General features: G+C 51.4%; 8 protein-coding genes across 8 annotated transcripts; 4 read left to right on the top strand and 4 right to left on the bottom strand.

The window, feature by feature from the left end:
* Positions 1–634: 634 nt before the first annotated feature.
* Positions 635–3,316, top strand: CCOS01_09438 (uncharacterized protein; the record flags this gene model as incomplete). Its single annotated transcript, XM_060457597.1, has 3 exons — positions 635–1,866; positions 1,915–2,961; positions 3,013–3,316. The coding sequence occupies 3 exons, from the start codon at positions 635–637 to the stop codon at positions 3,314–3,316; spliced, it is 2,583 nt and encodes an 860-aa protein (XP_060312297.1).
* A 2,426-nt stretch (positions 3,317–5,742) lies between these two features.
* On the top strand, positions 5,743–6,622 carry CCOS01_09437 (acetyltransferase; the record flags this gene model as incomplete). Its single annotated transcript, XM_060457596.1, has 2 exons — positions 5,743–6,142; positions 6,210–6,622. 2 exons carry the CDS (start codon positions 5,743–5,745, stop codon positions 6,620–6,622), a joined length of 813 nt encoding a protein of 270 aa, XP_060312296.1.
* Positions 6,623–7,485: 863 nt separating this feature from the next.
* CCOS01_09436 (uncharacterized protein) lies at positions 7,486–8,937 on the top strand (the record flags this gene model as incomplete). Its single annotated transcript, XM_060457595.1, has 3 exons — positions 7,486–8,313; positions 8,375–8,677; positions 8,740–8,937. 3 exons carry the CDS (start codon positions 7,486–7,488, stop codon positions 8,935–8,937), a joined length of 1,329 nt encoding a protein of 442 aa, XP_060312295.1.
* Positions 8,938–9,498: 561 nt separating this feature from the next.
* Positions 9,499–10,083, bottom strand: CCOS01_09435 (uncharacterized protein; the record flags this gene model as incomplete). The annotated part of the gene is made up of 1 exon (XM_060457594.1): positions 9,499–10,083. The coding sequence occupies one exon, from the start codon at positions 10,081–10,083 to the stop codon at positions 9,499–9,501; it is 585 nt and encodes a 194-aa protein (XP_060312294.1).
* A 631-nt stretch (positions 10,084–10,714) lies between these two features.
* On the bottom strand, positions 10,715–12,326 carry CCOS01_09434 (uncharacterized protein; the record flags this gene model as incomplete). The annotated part of the gene is made up of 3 exons (XM_060457593.1): positions 10,715–11,432; positions 11,491–11,568; positions 11,623–12,326. The coding sequence occupies 3 exons, from the start codon at positions 12,324–12,326 to the stop codon at positions 10,715–10,717; spliced, it is 1,500 nt and encodes a 499-aa protein (XP_060312293.1).
* Positions 12,327–13,162: 836 nt separating this feature from the next.
* CCOS01_09433 (uncharacterized protein) lies at positions 13,163–13,704 on the bottom strand (the record flags this gene model as incomplete). Its single annotated transcript, XM_060457592.1, has 2 exons — positions 13,163–13,317; positions 13,392–13,704. 2 exons carry the CDS (start codon positions 13,702–13,704, stop codon positions 13,163–13,165), a joined length of 468 nt encoding a protein of 155 aa, XP_060312292.1.
* Positions 13,705–15,201: 1,497 nt separating this feature from the next.
* Positions 15,202–16,080, top strand: CCOS01_09432 (PHB depolymerase family esterase; the record flags this gene model as incomplete). The annotated part of the gene is made up of 1 exon (XM_060457591.1): positions 15,202–16,080. The coding sequence occupies one exon, from the start codon at positions 15,202–15,204 to the stop codon at positions 16,078–16,080; it is 879 nt and encodes a 292-aa protein (XP_060312291.1).
* A 168-nt stretch (positions 16,081–16,248) lies between these two features.
* CCOS01_09431 (fungal specific transcription factor domain-containing protein) lies at positions 16,249–19,114 on the bottom strand (the record flags this gene model as incomplete). The annotated part of the gene is made up of 4 exons (XM_060457590.1): positions 16,249–16,968; positions 17,026–17,292; positions 17,352–18,476; positions 18,830–19,114. The coding sequence occupies 4 exons, from the start codon at positions 19,112–19,114 to the stop codon at positions 16,249–16,251; spliced, it is 2,397 nt and encodes a 798-aa protein (XP_060312290.1).
* Positions 19,115–19,638: the final 524 nt, after the last annotated feature.

Below are 19,638 nucleotides of genomic sequence, written 5' to 3'. Positions count from 1 at the left end.
TCGTACGGCATCCTCCACTTCAGATACGCAGTCCACAGTTCATAAGGCAGATCCATCGCCTTTTATTCAGGGCTTCCAGCATCTAGAAGTACCACTACCGCCCAGATCCTTGGATGGTCAGCCATTCACCTGTCCGTATTGTTGTTTCGAGGTCAATCTATACAAAGAGTTAAGAACCCCTGAAGACTGGGAAGCTCATGTATTTGAAGACTTACTGGCTTATTTCTGCACTTTTGATCAATGCGATTGGAGTCGCAAAACATACGGTGCGCGTGACGAGTGGTATCAACACGAGCTACGACACCATCTCATACCTCAAGTTTGGGGCTGCGAGTCTTGTCAAAAAGAATTTCAAACCAAACCACAACTAGCACAGCACTTATTTGAGTCACACTCGTTTGACTTCTCGCCGGAAGAGGCAACTCAAATTGTGTCGTTCTTGAGGCCGATCCACTCCCGAAAGTCCTTCTCGAGAGAAAGATGCCCACTATGTCTATCTCCGTTGGTGCCAGCACAGATGAAGGAGCACATAGCGGCGCACTTGGAGCAATTAGCTTTGACAGTTATATCGGGGGAGGGGGGTACGGAAGAACATGATAGCGATGATTCTATGTTACAAAGCGGTAACAACAACATGTCCCAAAGAGGAATGAAACTACGGATGCTGCAAGCCTTTGCTGAAGAGCAAGGCGCACAGTTGAGACAGCGCCCGTGCCCGGCCGAGAACATAGACGAAACCGAGGGTGATGATGTCTCAGTCGAGAATGAACCAGTATTGGGCTTCTCTGTTGAAGCAGATAGTGGATTGCTCGTCCCCTCGGGTGCTTCGGAAGGAGAGAAGGGACAGGAGGTAACAAGTCTTGGCACTTGTCCGAGCCGCCCTATAGAATATGCTTCAAGCCGATTCCACCGCCGAACTCGGTCCGACACCGACTCGATGCGAAGATTTCCAATTGTCCAAACAAGGGCCTTTCCCAAAGATGAAAGTTTCAAAGGCCGCGAAAAAGAGTTGGTCAATCTCTACAAGATTTTGTCAGAACCTGGCCGGGTTTATGTTCTGAGTGCCGATGGTGGCATGGGGAAGACAGCTCTAGCCGCTGAATTCACCTACCGATACGAGCAGTCTTTCGAGTACATCTTCTGGGTTCAGGCTGAGACCCAAGTGGGTGCTTCGGAAACCTTCAACCAAATTGCTCTTGAATTAGGCTTAGCAGCACTAGGCAATGATTCAGAGGAGCTTACGAAAGTTGGGCGTGAGTTCCTGGAAAATACCAAGAAGCGATGGTTGATGGTTTTCGACAATGTGGAAAATTGGGATAGTATTGACGGGTTCACGCCAACAAAGACATCAGCGACAGCAGGAAGTATTCTTATCACCACGAGATGCCAAGGCTTTACGGCACCATCAAGGCCAGTCAACTATTATCGCAAGACACTCGAAGAAATGTCGATGGACGAAGGAAGGGAACTTTTGCTTCACGGGCTTCCCTTGGATCTTCGCCCATCCACTTACTCCCTGAGAGATCCCGAATACAAAGCCGCGGGAGATCTGGCAACACTAGCCGGCTTGCCACTGGTAATTGTTCTGATCACTGGGTACATGAAGGCAATGAACTGTAAGCCGTCTGAGTTTGTCAGCTACTGGGATTCGTGGTGGATGGACAACAACCCGGGCTCCGGTCTAGAAGACGGAATAAGCACCAACGGAAAGCTTGACACCATCATGAAAATTTCCACGGAAGATCTCAGCAGCGATGCCAACAAGGTTCTCCGTATTATGTCTTTCTTAGACAGTGACGGGGTTCCAAAAGACCTTCTACTCATTGAGAAAGGTCAAAGTGGGCCATCCTATCTACAAGCCTTCAGGTACGAGATTCAAGTGACGTTTCGGCCCATTGACTAATCATTCGTCAGGATCGAGAAAATCTTGAACCAGTTGACATCCAAGCACTTCATCTCTGAGAAGATCCAAGATAACAAAAAGATGTACATCGTTCACCGATCTGTGCAGATCAGAATCTCCCGAGAGCTTCACAAGAAGACTCGACAAGCTGAGGAGCTGTTCAAACTGACTGTCGAGCTGGTCCGTCGACGGCTCCCGCGGCCCTCTTTGGACTTCCCAGACCAACAGAAATGGAGCCATTTCAAGGAATACTTGCCCCATGTTGCGACCCTCCAGAAGATTTATTCCGATCAGGGCACGATTATCGCTTTGACACCTTTCGTCGAACTTGCCGAGTTGTTCAAGGATGGCGGAGTGTTCCTGTGGCAAAGGTTCCTCCGAAATGACGCCATGCGGCTTCTGTTGGCTGCAGAGAGAATCCTCGACCAACTGGAAACGAATCACGATGAGCTGAGAGCTGAGATCCACGTTACAATGAACCTCTTGCTCCAATATCTTGGTATTTCCCGTCGCAAGGAAATTAGTGAGCGGGCGAAGAAGATACTAGACTTCAACCAAAATCGTGCAAGGCAGCTGGAAGCTTCAGGCAAGCTCAGCGATGTGGACAGGATCCGAGTCATCAACGCTTTCGCGGACTACGCCAACTCATTGCTCCAGGGCAACGACTTCAAAGCTGCCGAGTCGATCTACAAAGGCTGTCATGAACGACTGCTTACCATCACCTCTGAAGAATCGGATCCCTTCTCCTTTGCAAAGCTTGCCCATCACATGGCTTATTGTAGTATGTATCGGCACGATTTCGGGGAAGCCATCCTGCTTGCCGAGAGGGCTATTCGACTCATGCAAGTATTTGGCGACAAGTTGCTTGTTCTGCGATTTCAGTTCGACCTTGCCTGCATCGTGCTGCAGAGTGGCGACTTGAAGGGCTCCCTAGACCAGCATGAGATTATCCTAGCTGAGAGGATCAGGCTTCAGGGTAAAGACAGCTACTTCACTTTACAAAGTCAGTATGCTGTGGGTGCATTGTATTCCTATCTTGAAAGATGGAACGACGCCGAGTAAGTCAATTCAGTGTAATTGAAATCTCGTCCTGACTAATAGAATACCAGGTGGCAGGTCAACAACGCCTTGCAGAAAGCTGAAGGTAAGCCGGGGAAAAGTGTCTGGTCAGATGCTGCGACCGCGAGAGCCAAGTTCCATCTATCCCAAATATTGAAGGCGCGGAATGGTGGCAAGATGTCAAAGGATGCGGAAAAGCTAGCCCAAGAAGGGAAAGACGTGTTATCAAAGCTACTTGTGTATGATGACATCTCTGGAGTCGAGGAGGAAGATACACTGGCACTGTTCGATCATTTGCAGCCGGTCTTCGGAGGACGTTGGACGGGAATGAGTCTTTTGAAGTACGTATCCTAGCCAAGAACAACTAGTTTTTGGCGTGGCGAAGATGTCGCGTTACCAAACTCTTCTCGTTCTCGGTCTTGGATTCTTGACGAGGTGGTGAAGCAAGTAGGCATGTCACCAATCTACAGAATGCGCATACTGGGAGTGAGCTGGCTCGTGTTTATGGACAAAGGCGGCAATCAAGTCAGCTAATTGACAGGACATTACGCAAAAAAAGTACATAACCAAAGTCCAAGTTATAGACTCAGAGTTTGGTTGCTCTCAAGTAAGTCTTACTGAGTACCTGAGAGGTACATGCACTGCACCAACAAATGCTTGCTCACGTTAGCATTGTCAAGACAACACTGAGTAATGCAGGCTGGCAGCTCCCAAAGCAAATGCTCACTTCAGGCCTCCTGTTCGCCGAGGAGGGCAAGGTGCGCGGTCATGTAGTCATGTAGGTGCTGCAAAGATCCTCTGCCTGCAGCCCCTTGAAAGCAGCCTTGGAAATCTATCCCGCCCTCTCCACGGTCCATGTCGACAAGACCGCCTCGCCAGGGTGACATGTGACTATGGATTCGCCAACAGCGAGGTTGGTTCTAGCCGCGCCGTGTGGCATCCGCAATGCCAAGCCGGCGATGAGTGACCCTGCACCAAGGTTTTGCTCCATCCTCTATCCTTCAGATGGATCCCCATCTAAAGGCTCTAGTGGGTCGGAGATGTCAAGGTCAGGATAACCGATCGCACGCAGTGTGCGCATCAGTCTAGACGCAGCCCATCATGCGTTTCTCTTCTGCAGCTTGGCTCCAGCTTGGCTCCCGGCCACTTTTCTCGTCCATCAGCTACGCCCTACGGAAGCAAATTCGGCCTAAGGAAGAGCTACATGTGTAATGAAGATTTTCGCGAGTAGCGACTTACAAACTTCTTTAGTAATGTTAGTGATCGATTCTTGTCAAAAGGTAGATTTTACCAGACTAGGCGAAAAGTCAGACCATGCCCATCAGGGGTGCCCCTTGAACGCGCTCTCATTCCTGCTCCAACTTGAGACGAACCGATTGCCACATGCGAAGTAACTCGGTCTGTTCCGAAGAAAGAAGGCGCCAAGTCATTTCCCACGATGCAAAGGGACTCTTGCAAGTTGCGGACCCCCCATGTCTAGCCCTCGGTTAGACAAATGCAACCCCAGGGCTGAAAACCTCCCTTGTCTAGCGTTGCCACTAGTCTACGCTGAGATGATCCTCCGGTAGAGGACCTTGCCTGGACTCCACGATGCCGAAGGCCGGATTGGACGGATGGATCAGATAACGAGGGTGGTGGGGTAGCAGAGCGGATCTGATAACTTGACTTGGCATCATGTGCAAGAGAATAATTCGGCGAGGAACTTTGACTTGGATTTGTGGCGTTTGCGCCACCAATTCTAAGCGAGGCAATTCGTGATACTTCTCATTTATGAGGTATTTGGAGACCGTTGAGGGTTCTTCGTGTTCCTCTTGGGAAGTTTTAGACTGCACTCTAGTCTGGTTGCTTTGGAACCAATCGTTTTTTTAATATCATGATGTGGATGCCAACACGCACAAGGCCCGCACAAGGCAAGACATGAGGTACCTTCAATTACACTCGCTGGGCCCAGCTGTTGGTTGTAGCTATATGTCTAAAGCTTGGCAACGACACGGCGGGGAACAGTTCCACAGACACGTTGGCCATGGATCAGTGGTCTTTTGCTAGTTCATTCGTATGTCGGGTCTGCATGAGTTCATAGCTGTCCCGCCCATTTGGGTGGGTGGGCGAAATCGAGTCACAGAGTCTGAGAGTCCGCAAAAAAGGTTGCAGCCATCAACACTTGGCCGAAAATCCTCAGGGGTCTAGGGCGTAGCAGAGCGGGGGACCAACACGAGGGCGCGAGCAGACTTTTGCTGCTAGAATGGCGGATCTGATAACTCTAAACGAGTCTGGACTTTGGACCAGGTGGAATCGCGCCGAAGTGCTCGCTAACTTAGCAACTTGACTGGCCCACTGGCATCTCCCTTTGGAGTTTCCGTACTAACCTGGTCCACGTAGAAGACTTGAAGTTCCGCATCGCAGAGACTTCTCCGTAAGTTGGTTGAGCCGGAGGCTTCTTTGGTCTGGGCGAGACCAGACCATTTTTACCTCCTTTGGTAAGTTGGTCGGGAGGAGACTCCGCATGAGTAGGGCAGGGGTTGACTTTGAAGCTCTATCGTACTCCATCGGAGTTGTTAGACGGGTTGGACTATGGGTAGATGATAGATACATGGATTACTCCGTACAAGGAGGGACAGAGAACATATATAAGTCCAGATGCAGTCCTCGGTCAGAGCTATTAACCCACAAGATAACTCAAATCATCGTTCTTTGTCATCTTCCATTACTCATATTGACATACTTCATGTCCATATTTCTCAAACATTATTGAACTAGATTGGCTTCAAACATCAGTTAACATGGGTTACGCAATTCTGCCAGCGCTGATTCCCGACATCCAGAAGGTCTACGATTCATATTTCAGTGCCTTCACTGGTGATGAGATGGGAGAGATCATGGTCAAAGTTCTCTTCCCCAACGGCGTAGACTCTGAAGAATTCCGCAAGGCACACACCGCTGGCACGTTGGCCTGGTGGCATCACAGCGACTGCCAGTACACCTACAAGTGCGTCGACACCGAGACTGGCGAGATCGTGGGCATGGCCCTGGGCGACATCTATCTCAGAGAGCGTACCGAAGAGGAGCGCAAAAACCATGGTGTTGGCTGGCTCGAAGGCAAAGACAGAGAGCGAGCCGAGGCTGTTCTCAACCCCCTGCACGAAGCTAGAGAGAAGCTGTTTGGCGGTCGCCGGTACATCTGTAAGTCGACGAAACCTACAAAGGGTACCCTGGCAAAAAAAAGACTGACTCGACCTTCTCTTTCCAGACTCCCATGTTATTGCGGTCGATCCCAAGCACCAGGGCAGAAAGGCCGGTGCCCTCTGGTGTAAGTGGGGAGCGGAACTCAGCGACAGCCTGGGTCTCCCTCTGTACTTTGAGTCGTCCCCTTCCACATACAAGCTCTACGAGAAGATGGGCTACGAGACTCTGGACGAAACGATTGTTCACAGCGCGGAGCTCATGGGACAACCGGAAGACACAGTCGTTCCCCTCATGGTCAAGATGCCTGCATGCGCGGGGGGTATGACTTTCAAGGAGTGGCGTGCTGCCGGGTACCCTGCCTTCAATGAGGTCAAGAGCGTCCCGGCCGCTTCCGTGGTCGATATGATTGGTGTCGACAAGAAGGCTAGCAATGGTACCATGGCTGTGGAGGTGCAGGTTCAGGAGGTACATGTCTGAGAGAAGACTGGAGGGACCTTGTATTTGATATCGGTGTTCTAGCATGCTTGAAAATTCCCCAATTTGGTTAATGCAATCGACTCCTCTAATGTTTATTTTGTCTGATAATGCTCCCCTCCCTCCCTTTCAAAGGGTCTTTTGCACGCGAGGTCCATCATGGAGAACCATGACTCGTTGCTTGGATGGCCCTGGCTCGGTTCTCGGAGTGGAAATTAGGCTCCTTGTCCCGGGACAGGGGCACCGGCGTCGGCAAGATCTCGTCCCTGTTGGCCGTACGGGCCCACGGAGATGCTTAAGCCGCCTTTGGATCTTCGTACCGGGTGTGGTGAAAACGCTGCAGTTTTTTCCATTAGAGCTTAGAACGAAAATGGGCGAGGGATTCTCCTCCGGCGGAAACGTTTGTACGTAATAAACGCTCACAACCGTCCCAAAAGTGTAGCACGTTGTCTTAGCGCCCGAACTCTTGAGGGACGATGGAAGTTATGGTAGAGTAACACCTGGTTATCTCATGCTCAGCGGCACTGCAAATTCTCTAGGTCAAGTTAAGGCCGAGGTCAGTACCAAAAGCCCGAGGAGCTGCCTCTTTTAAATCCGCCTCGCGTGCTAACCAACAACTGAATCTGAGCAGTTCCGGGGATAGCGTCGGCCGATGCGACATCGGTCAATTCAGAGCCGATTCGTCCGCCGAATGACAACACGCTACTAAACGAGGCCAGTTCCTGTTTTGATCTAATCAGATGCATCTGATAAGTATTGAGACCATCCGCTTAATCGGATCCTGTCAATAATCATTGTACCACACCTCCCTTGACTATTTCCCACCAACAAGCCCGCGGACTCCGGTTATTGGCCGTGACTCAACGATGGACAAAATCAGGAAGGTCGTCCTTTTCGTGAGGCTTGTGGGATACTCGCTACGGCTTTACGCGGACTTTTTCTCGCGATCTTACACCACCAAGAAACTCCCCGCCGGTCCCGCATCGAAAAACGGCGAGCCGATCAACATCGTAGTCATCGGCGCTTCTTTTGCCGGGTATCATGCTGCCAGGGTGATCGCAACCTCCCTTCCCACAGACGGTCCGTACCGACTCATCATCGTCGAACCGAACCATCATTGGCAATTCACCTGGACGTTGCCTCGCTTCTGTGTCGTCGAGGGACATGAGCACAAAACATTCATTCCCTATGGCCCCTATTTGCCAGCGGGCTCGGAGAAGATTGTACGATGGGTTCATGATCGCGTCTTTACGATCACCGAAAATACGGTGACGATCCAAGGCACGGGAGAGAAGATTCCATACTCGTACATGGTCATCGCGACAGGGTCGGGCGTGGGCATGTCTTTGCCGTCAAGAGTGGGATCAACAGGCAAAGCTGAAGGAATTAAGCTGCTGCAAAACTTCCAGCAACGCATCAAAGCCGCCAAGAATCTTGTTGTTGTTGGCGGGGGCGCTGCAGGCGTCGAGCTTGCTACGGATGCTAAAGACCAGTACCCGGACAGGAATGTTACATTGATTCACTCTAGAGACGCAGTCATGAACCGCTTCGGTCATGATTTGCAGGTTGGAGCTCTCGCGGGCTTGAAGGATCTAGGAATCGAAGTCATACTCGGGGAGCGGACAACATCCGAAACACCCGTGGATGGTTTCGTCACACTTCGCTCTGGGCGAAAAGTCGAATGCGATTTCATGGTGAGCCAAGTTTTGAACCCCCATTTTCTGGGTAGCCTTGTAACAAGTTTCGGACGTCTAGGTGAACGCCACTGGCCAGCAACCTTCTTCTCAGCTCATCAGCGATTTCGTTCCCGAGGCAATCGCAAAGTCAGGCAGGATCAAGGTCAAACCAACAATGCAAATCGACGTCGACTCGCTACCGCACATCTACGTGTGCGGCGATGTTGCCGAGGCCGGCGTCACCAACCCTAATGCCCGAGCCGCTATGAAGCAGGCCATCTACGCCGCGGATAACCTCGTTCTTGCCCTTCAGTCGAAGAAGCCTTCCAACATTTACGAGCACTACTGGGCAGACGGCGTCATTAAGCTGACGCTGGGTCTCGTAAGTTTTTATCCTAAATACTTTTCCACAGTCTATGAAGCTTCACGTCTAATGCTACCCAGCATAAATCCATTACGGCCTTCGGTATTGGGGACACAGAGCTGCTCTTCCGCGGAAAGGAGAAGGAGGTTACGCTAATGATCGAGCGTGCTTGGACGAACATGGGAGCTAAGCCGTATGAAGACAAGGAATATGACACGGGAAGAGCGCAAAGCAGCGTCGCTGATAAAGCTCTCGAGGTGGCCAACGAAACGGTGTAATATGCATCTAGCGCAACCGAGTTTCACTGTCGAGGGTCTGCTTGCGGTATGTTTAGATATAGAGATGTTCTTTCAGGGTTCGAAGCTAGAAGATACCAGCACAGGTGTTCAAGATCAATCAATGCCCTGTCTAATGCATCGAGTGACGTGATTAGATCAGATCTTCCTAGGTTCCGCCCTTCTGAAGCATCGTGAGGTACGGCTTCTCCCACATTCCGGGTGGGACAAGACCAAAGCCCTGCCAGGCTGCTAGTCCCCAGACTCTAGATTGCAACCCGCTGTCCGCATACCCCATCGGCTTCGAGACGCCTGCAGATCTGCCGGTCACACAAAAGTTAAGTCCACTAGTGGGTAAGGGTCGTGTTGAGTGCAGGAAACCTTGATCAAACCTCTTAGTTCTGTTTCTTGTTGGCACTAGAGAGGTCAAGCGCTCTTCAGTTGCAGTACTCGAAGAAAACGACTTGCCATTCTCTTCGTATATCCATCCTTCCCTCGAAGCTAAATTATTCACAAACAATTTATCAATCCTTGTTGCACAATGCTCGATACTTGATCTTGAGATCACATTTGGCCATTGCACACTGTTACCTTACACTTCCGCCCCGGATCCTTCTCCCCATGTACATCATCAACCTTGATCCAAACATCCACCTTCCGGCACCTCTCCTCCTCCATCTCATTCCACAATTCCCCACACCGCCAGCAAAGATAAAACACTTCTCCTCCCTTCTTAGTCGGCTGCAAGTGCCCATACCACTTCTCACGAACAGCACAATCCCAGCACCGCCTCATCATCAACGACTTCCGAAACCACGACTTTTCATACCTCCGCATTCGGTCGCCGAAGCAATTCTTCTCTAGGATACGACCGCATTCGTAGCACGGCCATCGCCCTCCAAACCCGCGGTGCCCGTAGCGATAGCCGTAACGCTCCGTCTTGTAGAGGTACTGATTCCGTTGGTGTTTCGGTATGAGGGTTTGGACGTTGAGGTGGTTGTGGAGGAAGTGATTGGTGGCTGAGAGTTTGAGAATGTCCGCGTATTCCAAGTAAACGGCAATCTGATAATGAATATCGAAAGGCAAATTCTGGAAGGGACAGGGTATTTTAGGTGTTGTACCGGGGTCAAGCTCCCTTGCTAAAGCCATAATCAATGTTGGCTGGATCATGAGTTGTTGTATTTTCTGTGGTCCTCTTTCCTGCCATTAAGGGCAATGATTTCCCAAACGCAAATCGAAGCTCTAAGACGTTCCAAAATTTCAGTGGTTGATGACAATGTTACTTTGACCAGGCGAAAAACGGGTTCTTTAACTCGTTGCTGCCTGGAATTGCTGATCGCGGTGTAGGAGTCATCGTTGCAACCGGCTTAACCGGCCCGGCTTACCGTGCTTGTGTTAAAATTGAGGACTGGTGCATCTCTTTAGGATTGAAGCATACAGGAATCTTTGGATCTATTCCTTTCTTTCAGATCTACTAAATTCATACAGCAAAAGACTACGTTAATACTGTTAAAGTAGGGTTCGAGGTTGTTTCTCGGAATTAAGGGGTCTTGCCCAATATTTTGTCGATGTCTATTCAGTAGTATTCAATGCTTAATAAGAATACTTTAAAATACCCTTAGTCAAACAATTTTGTTTCCATGTACTCATGTTACCCATTACACCCCGTGACTCCGGACTCTCGCCATGCACATGGCACAGAGAAGCAAACTCATCCCAAAAGTCCTCCATTTTACCACAATACCGATATGAATCCCATGGTCTCATCAGATTTATCTCCTCATGTCAACGACTGCTGCAAATTATACTCTCTAGGCTTTCCACCATTGATATACTCCCATAGCCTGCTCTTTTGGCAAACCTTGTGCCCTTCGACGTCGCAACTGCCATTTCCAGCTTTCATACGCTTGGCCATGAAAGACTCCTTGCTCTCTACGACGCCAGTGAGGGTTTCATTCAAGGGAAACAGTCTGTCGAGATAATGCTGGTTCAACAGGTGACCCAACACGTTGTTCTCGAAAAGTAGTCCAGCAAAAGTGTTCTGTCTCTTATCAAGGCGTAAAATGTCATCAACGATGGGCAAGAAAGGATGCCTTCCATCCATTGGCTGAGGATTGCTTTGCTCGGCAACCAGAGACTTGAAATGAATGACTCCCCATTGGGATACAAAGTCACCAGTGTTGCCATAATGCTCGATGTGCCCGATGACGTGTTCATTTTTAGAAGTTTCGGGGTCGTTGAAGTGGTTGGCAGCGTTACCGAAAGTGTAGATCTCCAGCTTATGCAAGGTCTCTCGGCGGTAGTTGGAGAGGAGCCAATCGAGGATGATGCTGCCCTCAAGGCCACCTTGAGAGTGAAGGATGAGAACCGTTTTGTCTTTCTTCTGCGCAGGGTCCAGGGCAGCTGTGATGAGCGCATAGCAAGTTCTGGTGTCCGAGGTACCAAAGTAGAAGCATCGCTCTAGGAGACACTGGATAAGGTCGAAGATGATTCCAGACCTGCAGCATTTTGGTTGAGCGAAGGATGCACCTAAAGTCAGATGTTGGTAAAACCTACGTTCTGTTATGGACACCGGTGATGGGACGCTGAAAAGTGCGTGATAGTCTGTTGATGTTCCCCTGCAGCCAATGCGAGCTAGCCTCCCGTCAAAAGCATATTCACAAGACAGTGTGATCAAGGTGCGCTTACCCAACGGACACGCCGTTAAGAAAGATCCATTCTTCGCTGTAGTTCTCGTTGGGGTCCAGCGACTTCCATTTAGCCGCCTCTGGCCACAAAGCATGCTGAGACTTGAGCAAGTTGTTCTCGGTTCCGGCATTGAGCTGTAAGCAGAAGATATAGTTGACGAGGATGAATCCGCCGACGTACAGCACGAAGAACTGGAAGGGAAGGGTAGCCAGGAACGGTAGTGAAATCAAGAAAGCCAGTTGCGTAACGATGAGAATACCGTGTATAAAGAGACACCAAAGGTTTCCGACTGAAGGATACAGCTCATCCATCTCGCCGGAGGGATAGTAGGGGTCGACTTTGCCTTGATACCAGGTTTGGATACCCGTGATGGCGCTGTCTATGGGGCCCCATAGGAGCCATCTCGGCACCCATGACTTGTCAAGCTTTGGGTATCGGACTCCATCTCGCCGAGGATACCATAGTGGAGTGATGACGAAGGGGATGAACCCGATGCATCTAATGAAGAGCACCAAATCATCCCAGAGAAGGCGCCATGGCGGTGCAGTATAGTATTCGGGCAGCGTGGCCTTGATTTCTTCGGTGTCGCCCGATGGCGGGCGTGGTGATCTCGCGACTGCCAGCGATGTGGTAACGGGGCGCTTGGTCTTGTCGACAGACTGATAGACGTTGACGAAGTGCGCCGATGTCGTTGAGGCCGCCATGGCGAGGAAAGGGACGGACGTGACGCAGTCTGTGATGACGTACAAATTTCACCAGGTTTATTTAGGTTTGGAATGTTGAAGGGTTCGGATTACTTCAAGGCCGTCGAGAATTTCGGACATTCGCTTGCCTTTTTGTACCTCCTGCCTACCTGCGCGCGCGCCTGCCCTCTCTGTGTTTCGGATGCACAATCCGGCCCGCCCTTGGCACTAGCGGAGGAGGCTGACGACGGGCTGTCAGAAGAAGCAATAATTCCTCACTTGACTTGGAATAGTAACATTGAGGCTGTCTTGCAATCACATGCTCTTACTGTTCAGTATTCAACTATCTCACTGCCTTGTTGGTTGAATCTGACATAAGAGAGCCACCCATTGGCTGCGGTCACTTGAGTTGCCTATCTGAGCCATGCAGTGGCACGCGTGGCACGCAAATCACAGCGAGCGTGCCCACACGCGACACCATCCCTTGAAATCTGGGCTGCATGATGCGCCCATTGCCCGCCACTTGTCAGCCTAGCATCTGAGTCTGATGGGTCGCGCTTGAATCCTTGCCGCTGCACCGTTTGCCTTCTTCTGCACCTATGAGCGTGCAAGACAGACTGGCGAGCCGCATTCTCGGCTCCCATCCTCTCTTCATGGTGCGCCTTTTTCAACAGCTATGTCCGTCTGACGTACAACCGATTCACTTGTGCGATTCGCTTTCTGACATTGAGGCAGACTCCTATGCAGGTAGACGTCGGTACTTGGTGAGGCCGATTTCTGCCATACCTTATAAGTTGTTAGTTTCTGTGATGAAGTTTCGCCGGCAGCTATCTTCGCCTTCCTCCCGCCCACTCACCTTAGAAAGTCTTCGAGTCGAGATCCCAAAACTTCGTCTTGGTCAGGAGCTGCCGATCAAGCTCGTCTTGGGCCCGCTCGCGGGTCACGGAGTCGGCGAGCTCGGACGCGCTGGGCGATAGCTGAAATTGATTCAGAGTGAAAGGTCGGCATGCCACTCCAACCGTCTTCTAGTCTTATTATCGAGCGAATATGCCAGGCGAGACGGGAGACGGGGTCACCATAACTGACGTTGTGCGGCAGCAGGCGGAGGTTGCGGCCACAGGGCCCCCAGTGCTGCCAAGGCAGCCGGCACCAATCCTGCCTGAGCCTGCGGCTGGTACTGAACCTGCGGTTGGTACTGGACCGGAGGCTGATAGGCTGGGGCCGGCGCTTGATATTGCACCGGCGGCATCTGATACGTGCAGTACGCCGGCGGAAGGGCATTCTCGAGGTCCGGGTCGGGACCCTTTTGTATGACGACGCATTTGTATACGCCGTAGAGTATGCCACTCCCTACTAACGTACTGAGCACGGCGATTGTGACTGCTAAGCCGGTCTCCATGGCGATGATCTGTCTCGTAGGAATTCTCGAGGTAGGTGGTTGATCGAGAGGTTATTAGTGATTATTAGTAGTTATCGTTGCTAGCTGCAGTAACGCTGCTGAATATACACGAGAAGATGTCGAGTATGGCTGTCGGATTCTAGAAGAAGGACTCAGCTGACATGCGAAGAAGGGATGATGTTTTCGTTTGAATATTTGGTCTGTAGATCAGTTGGGTCATTGTATATATTTTTTTGCAAGCTTCGGAGATACTAACTAACCACGACTTCCGAATATGTTAACGGAGAAAGTTTTCACGACCGCTGGGCATGAAGTGCTTGATGCTCGTCATACGAAGTCTTATAAACCTTGTTTAGTTCCGCTAGCAGGCACTCCTTCTCAGGACCCTTGCGCAGCCATGGTACAGATCATCCGGCTACCTCGACCTTCCCGTAATGTACCTTACCTTGCGATGAGGTTATATCTAGGATTCCGCAAAGGTCGGGTTCACCAAAGACATTGAAGGACCTTGAGGGTCGAAAGATGTCAATTGGTCCCTAAGTTAAGGCCTCGTGAACATGACAGGGCCCTAGGATGGAGTCTCATGGATCGACAGAGACAAGGCAGTAGGTAGCGCCAGTCCTCCGAGAAGCATCCCCACTTCTCACCGACATTCGGGCCCGGGGGGCGGGGCCGATCGGACTACTTGCGACGGGCCTTTCCCGCGACATGTCCATGCTGTAACTTAATCGTTTCTTTGCTTTTTCTGAACTCTCTCCCACAGCAGTCTTGTCCGTCACTTAGTTAAAATCGGAATACCACCTCAATCTAATACGCGTACCGAGGTACCCCTGCCCGCGCGGGGTTATGCGAACCGAGGATCGTCCTCACTTGGCTACGGTCCTTCTCCAAAACGAGACGAAAACAACACCTTCTTTTTCTGGTTCCGCCTAGATTGGCCACCAATCTCATCTATCATCCCACCAAAAAGCCAAGCAGATCCGCAATATATATAGGACAAGAGCCAAGATGGAACATCCCCAACTACCGACCATCGCTGCCGAAGCTATGGGCACTTTTTCAGATTCTTGGATACTCAGGGGTAATTTGCCAGCCAACCTCAACCCAGCAAATCGCAACCTTCCCCCTTTATAGCCTTGAACTTGCCTTTTTGATATCCACGGTCCCGAGCCCGACTTACTTTCCCCTCTTGACAAGTGTTGCGTAGGAGCTCTTTGCTGGTCTCTTTGATGTGACGATACTATACCAGGGAGGCGCTTACCATGCGTTTGGTTTGGTCTTCTGCATTGAGCCGAGGCCCTGGACTTTAGGCAAGTCACAACGGCTGTTGAGAGATGTCTCTGACTTCTGATAATCGGACTCGAAGGTTCCAAATCTCCTGTATTTAAACAAACTCATTGTCGATAGACCTTCCATCTGATCTCTGCATCTCCATCTAGAACAAGCTTGAGCAACATCAAGATCCGCAAATCACTACTCACCAAAACGCTTCTAAACATGCATCCCCTCACCCTCTTCGTCGCCGCCCTCCCGCTGGCAACCCAAGCCAACGCAGCCCTCCAGCGCGTCACAAACTTCGGCTCAAACCCAACAGGTCTAACAATGGACATCTCCGTGCCCCCAAACCTGTCCGCCTCCCCCGCCATCATCCTCGCTCTTCACGGCTGCGGCGGCTCCGGCGCAGCCTACAGCCGGCAGGCAGAGTACATCCCCTTGTCGGACGCGAAGGGCACCTTTGTCGTGATCTACCCGTCTTCCTCCCGCGACTTCAACTGCTGGGACGTCGCCACAACCGCCAGCCTAACCCGCGACGGCGGCGGCGACTCCACGGGGCTAGCCAACATGATTCGCTACACCATCGCCCAGTACGGCGCCGACCCGAAGCGCGTTTTCGTCACAGGCAGCTCGTCGGGCTGCATGATGACCAACGTGCTGACGGCCACGTACCCGGACCTCTTCGCCGCCACCTCGTGCTACTCGGGAGTCGCGGCGGGTTGTCTGGCGGGCTCGCCCGGCTCGAGCCCCATCAGCGCCGATCCCACGTGCGCCAACGGGCTGGTCGTGAAGACGGGCGAGCAGTGGGCCGCGCAGGTGCGCGCCATGTATCCCGGCTACAACGGGAGCTACCCGCGCGTGCAGACGTTCCACGGCACGGCGGACTCGCTTGTCAAGTATCCCAACTTGGCTGAGCAGCTCAAGGAGTGGTCTACCATCCACGGTGTGAGCTTTGCGAAGAACAACACCAACACGCCCATCAGTGGATACACGCAAATAATTTACGGAGACGGCACTAAGCTCGTGGGATACTCTGCGCAAGGTGTTGGACACACTGTTCCGGTTCAGGAGGATCAGGACTTGAAGTGGTTCGGCTTGTAATAGCTGTGGTTAGCCAAGAGGATTGAGGAAACAGTTGCAGAATGAGCTGGTATTGATGCCATGCAACATGTACAGCGTAGATATGGAAGCAGGCGCTAAGTCTCCGCTAGATACATGAAATCAACAGATTCCTTAAATATGGGATGTGAAGGAACTGCTCGATAAACACTAGAACATTTCCCTAAAGTGGTTGAAGACATTCTCGACGTATGAGTTCGATACAGCAGTGGTCGGCGGCATGCTGGCGTCGGACTGGCCACCGAAACCATCGTCCCCATTAGATGCGAAGCCGTTGAGCCCCAAGTATCCCTCAAAAATGCGACTCATCTCGTTTTGAATGCGGACTCCGTTATTTGGTGACTGGGCCGTATCCAGGTTTGGCGTTTGTTGTTGGGGTATCGTTGGCGTTGTGGATGAGCGTCCGAAAGGCGCAATCCCCGCCGGGCTGTTTGGCATGCGTCCGCCACTCGCGAGTCCAGCCATTGTCAGAGCCGCGGAGCTGTGCGCATCTTCATCTGGCAAGTTGCGAAGACCAATGCTTGGTGCAACTTCTTTGAGGGAACTGATGGTACGCCATAGCCGCTGGGAGACCCAACTTTTGGCGGATAGGTCCTTAACAAGCTCCAGGGCCATGTAGAACTCTTCTCGGCACGTGGAGCTAAACCTCACTGGTGCATGGACAGAAGCCAGGAAGAGAACAGAAATTGCCGATGTCAAAAATTGGTGGTAGAATACTTGTATCTTACGATACAAATTCGTGGTGTTGTTGAGATGGCTTAGATAGCGGATCGTGTCTTTCGCGAGATCAACTACACGCTGAGCTTGAGCAAAGTGGCCCATGATGCTAGTTGCGCTATGCAGGATTGGTGTATACAGCCAGATGCGGATCTGCAGACAAGTCAGCATCAAGGTCATGGCCGCAATCTCTTATGTAGCAACACAAACCTGATTAAACCGGAGATATGTCCAAATGCGCAGGCGTTGAAGGTTATACGACGGAGTCGAGGTCATTTGCTTCTCCTTATCCCAATTGCGTAGTTTGACTTCTTCTGGTACGTTCTCATACCATTGAAGGATCTCTTGGTCTAACTGCTCCATGTCTTCATGGCGGAGCTCACGGGCTAGGACAGGGCCAAAGTCTGTGACTTGACGCCAGACCTTGGCTCCCAACCTCGAGTAGCTGATCATAGCAACCAAGTACGGATATTCTTCCTGTGCAACTGTGAGTAAAGTGACGCCCAGATACTCCATGTTGGAACAGGGTTACTCACAGGCATGGGTAATTCTGGATCGATCTCTTCATCCGGAACGACGAACGGCAAGCCAGTGTTGAAAGCCCACCGCCGATCCAGAACGTAGGCCGACCAGAAACTGTTCAACGCATTTTTCCTATCCTCTTCGTTCTTGATTTTGGCGATGCCGGCTGTTCTGTGGATGCCCATCTCCAAGCACAGTCTGGTGACTTGGCCCATTACGCGCCACGCCAGGATTTCCTCGTTGGCCAAGAATCTGTATCCAGCGAGAAGACACAAAGCTGGAAGACTCACAAAGTCGACCGCCTCGACCATGAGCTTCCGATTGAGAACGGCGTCCATGCTGTCAATGAGCTTGCACGCTTTTTCACTGTGCCCGTGCTCTTCCACCACAAGAGCGCAGCTCATGACGATCTTGAGCTGCAGTGTCTTGTCATCATTGAGGTTTGGCGTGATTCCCTGCTTTCGGGCTGATTCCATGTAAGCCGTCAGGTGACGGACATGCTCAATGACTGACGGTATCTTGATGACAGGATACATGATGCCGACCTCTTCGTCATGTAGGCGACACAAACGAATCATCTCGTCCTTGCCAAATTCCCACAAGGGGTCAATTTGGCTTTCTTGAGGAGGCATGCGGAAAGGACTGTCCTCGGGTACACCCAGGGGCATGCCTTGTTCATCCTCCCCAATGCCCTTGTAACCCATATTGTGAATGGTAGTGTTGGCGATGTCCAGGCTGTAAGCCATACTTGTTGGGCCACGGAAAGTTGCCTGCTTCGTTTGGGTCAACTCAGGCCGGTGGAGAGGAGACAGCGAGCTCGCCGGGGAGGCCTGAACTGTGCTTGAGGGGAAAGGCAATACTTTGTCCTGGATGGGCGCCAGACGCAGGGTTTCAGATCGGAGGGTATTCATGTTCTGATAGAGGTTATCGACCTGCTCTTGCAAGCGGGCCATCTGCTCCGTCATGGTCTTGTACTCGTCCGAGTCCTTGAAGCTGTTGGAGCAGCAATTCGGGGCATAGAGGCACTGCAGGTTGAGATTGCCACATCGTTGGCAGGGAGTTTCGCCATTGCATTTGATTTTGCGTCTTTTGCATTCGTTACTGTTGGAGAGAGCGTGGGCCGAATTAGTGATCTCGTCCTTTTGTACAGATGAGTTTAGAGACTTGGAGCAGCTTATGGCAGCCAATGATTTGTGTAGGTAGACGGTTGGGTCAAGATTCTCCGACCACAAGGAGAAGAAGTTGCAATGGTATTCGGCTGGGCGCATGCCAAAGACATGGCCGGGACGGAGGTGTCCTTACCAGGCAATAGATATGTACTGTTACAGCGGCAATTAGCTTTCTGGAGTTCCACAAAGTTTATCAATGACATGGCACACAGCGGGAAAGGTGTTCACAGGGGAAGAATGACAAGAACAAGGAGACGATGGGTGGCTAAGGTAATGAATGGTAAAGACGGAACGACGTATAGACAGCGGCAAAGACTACGCACCCGGTTCCTCTTGCTTCTCTGCTGCTTAGCAGCATTGCTCTCATCCTCTGATTTCCTCTTGGAACCAGTAACGGAGCTTGAGCCAGGCGTTCCAACTTGAGTTGCACCTCTGGAGGCCCCTGGTTGTTGTGCGGAATTGTCTCCGGGGGTCGCGGAAAGGGGGGAATGGACAGAGTGATTGTGTGGAGAATAAGCGGCGGCATTGGCAGCGCGGTCAGGCGGCAAAGGAACGGCTGCTTGGGTCAAGTAGCGCAAGTCGCTGACCTGCGCATCAATCTGCTCCATTGCGCATGGCGAGGCCCCCGGCGGACCTGTTTTTGTTTGTTTCTCGCGTTCGATCGTGAGCGACTGTTGAGCGATGGGGAGCAGGCGAGTAATGGCGATTTTCTCCCCTGTTTGCTCAGGCAGGTACCTGGGTACCTCACTGTCCCCCCCTTAGGCTCTTAGCCTCACTTCTTTTTTCGGGTATCGGGGCTTTCCTGCTCTCAGCTAATCCCGCTGACCTTCACGTGACCGGTTGAGCGTCCGGTCACGCGTTATCTTCATTAAGTCCACTTTTACGTGATGCGATCCTTGAATGATTGGTCGCCCTATCGAGGCTTTCATTTCGAATGACGGCATTCCTCCCATTGCCCAGGTCGTCAACCGAGGCTGAACCGCTAAAGGGCGTGGTATCGACTCTCAGATCCTTAGCCAGAAGAGGAGTCTGCCTTGTGCTTGTCCGAGTACCGGAAATGGAGGATTGCCTCCCGTTCAGCTAGGTAATAGGTAGACACGGAATCTGCTTCCAACACCGATACATCATCCAT

This window comes from Colletotrichum costaricense (assembly GCF_030867565.1).
Source record: "Colletotrichum costaricense strain IMI 309622 chromosome Unknown Scaffold_9.1, whole genome shotgun sequence".
Taxonomy (NCBI): domain Eukaryota; kingdom Fungi; phylum Ascomycota; class Sordariomycetes; order Glomerellales; family Glomerellaceae; genus Colletotrichum; species Colletotrichum costaricense.
This window is presented reverse-complemented; position numbering and strand designations above follow the sequence as displayed.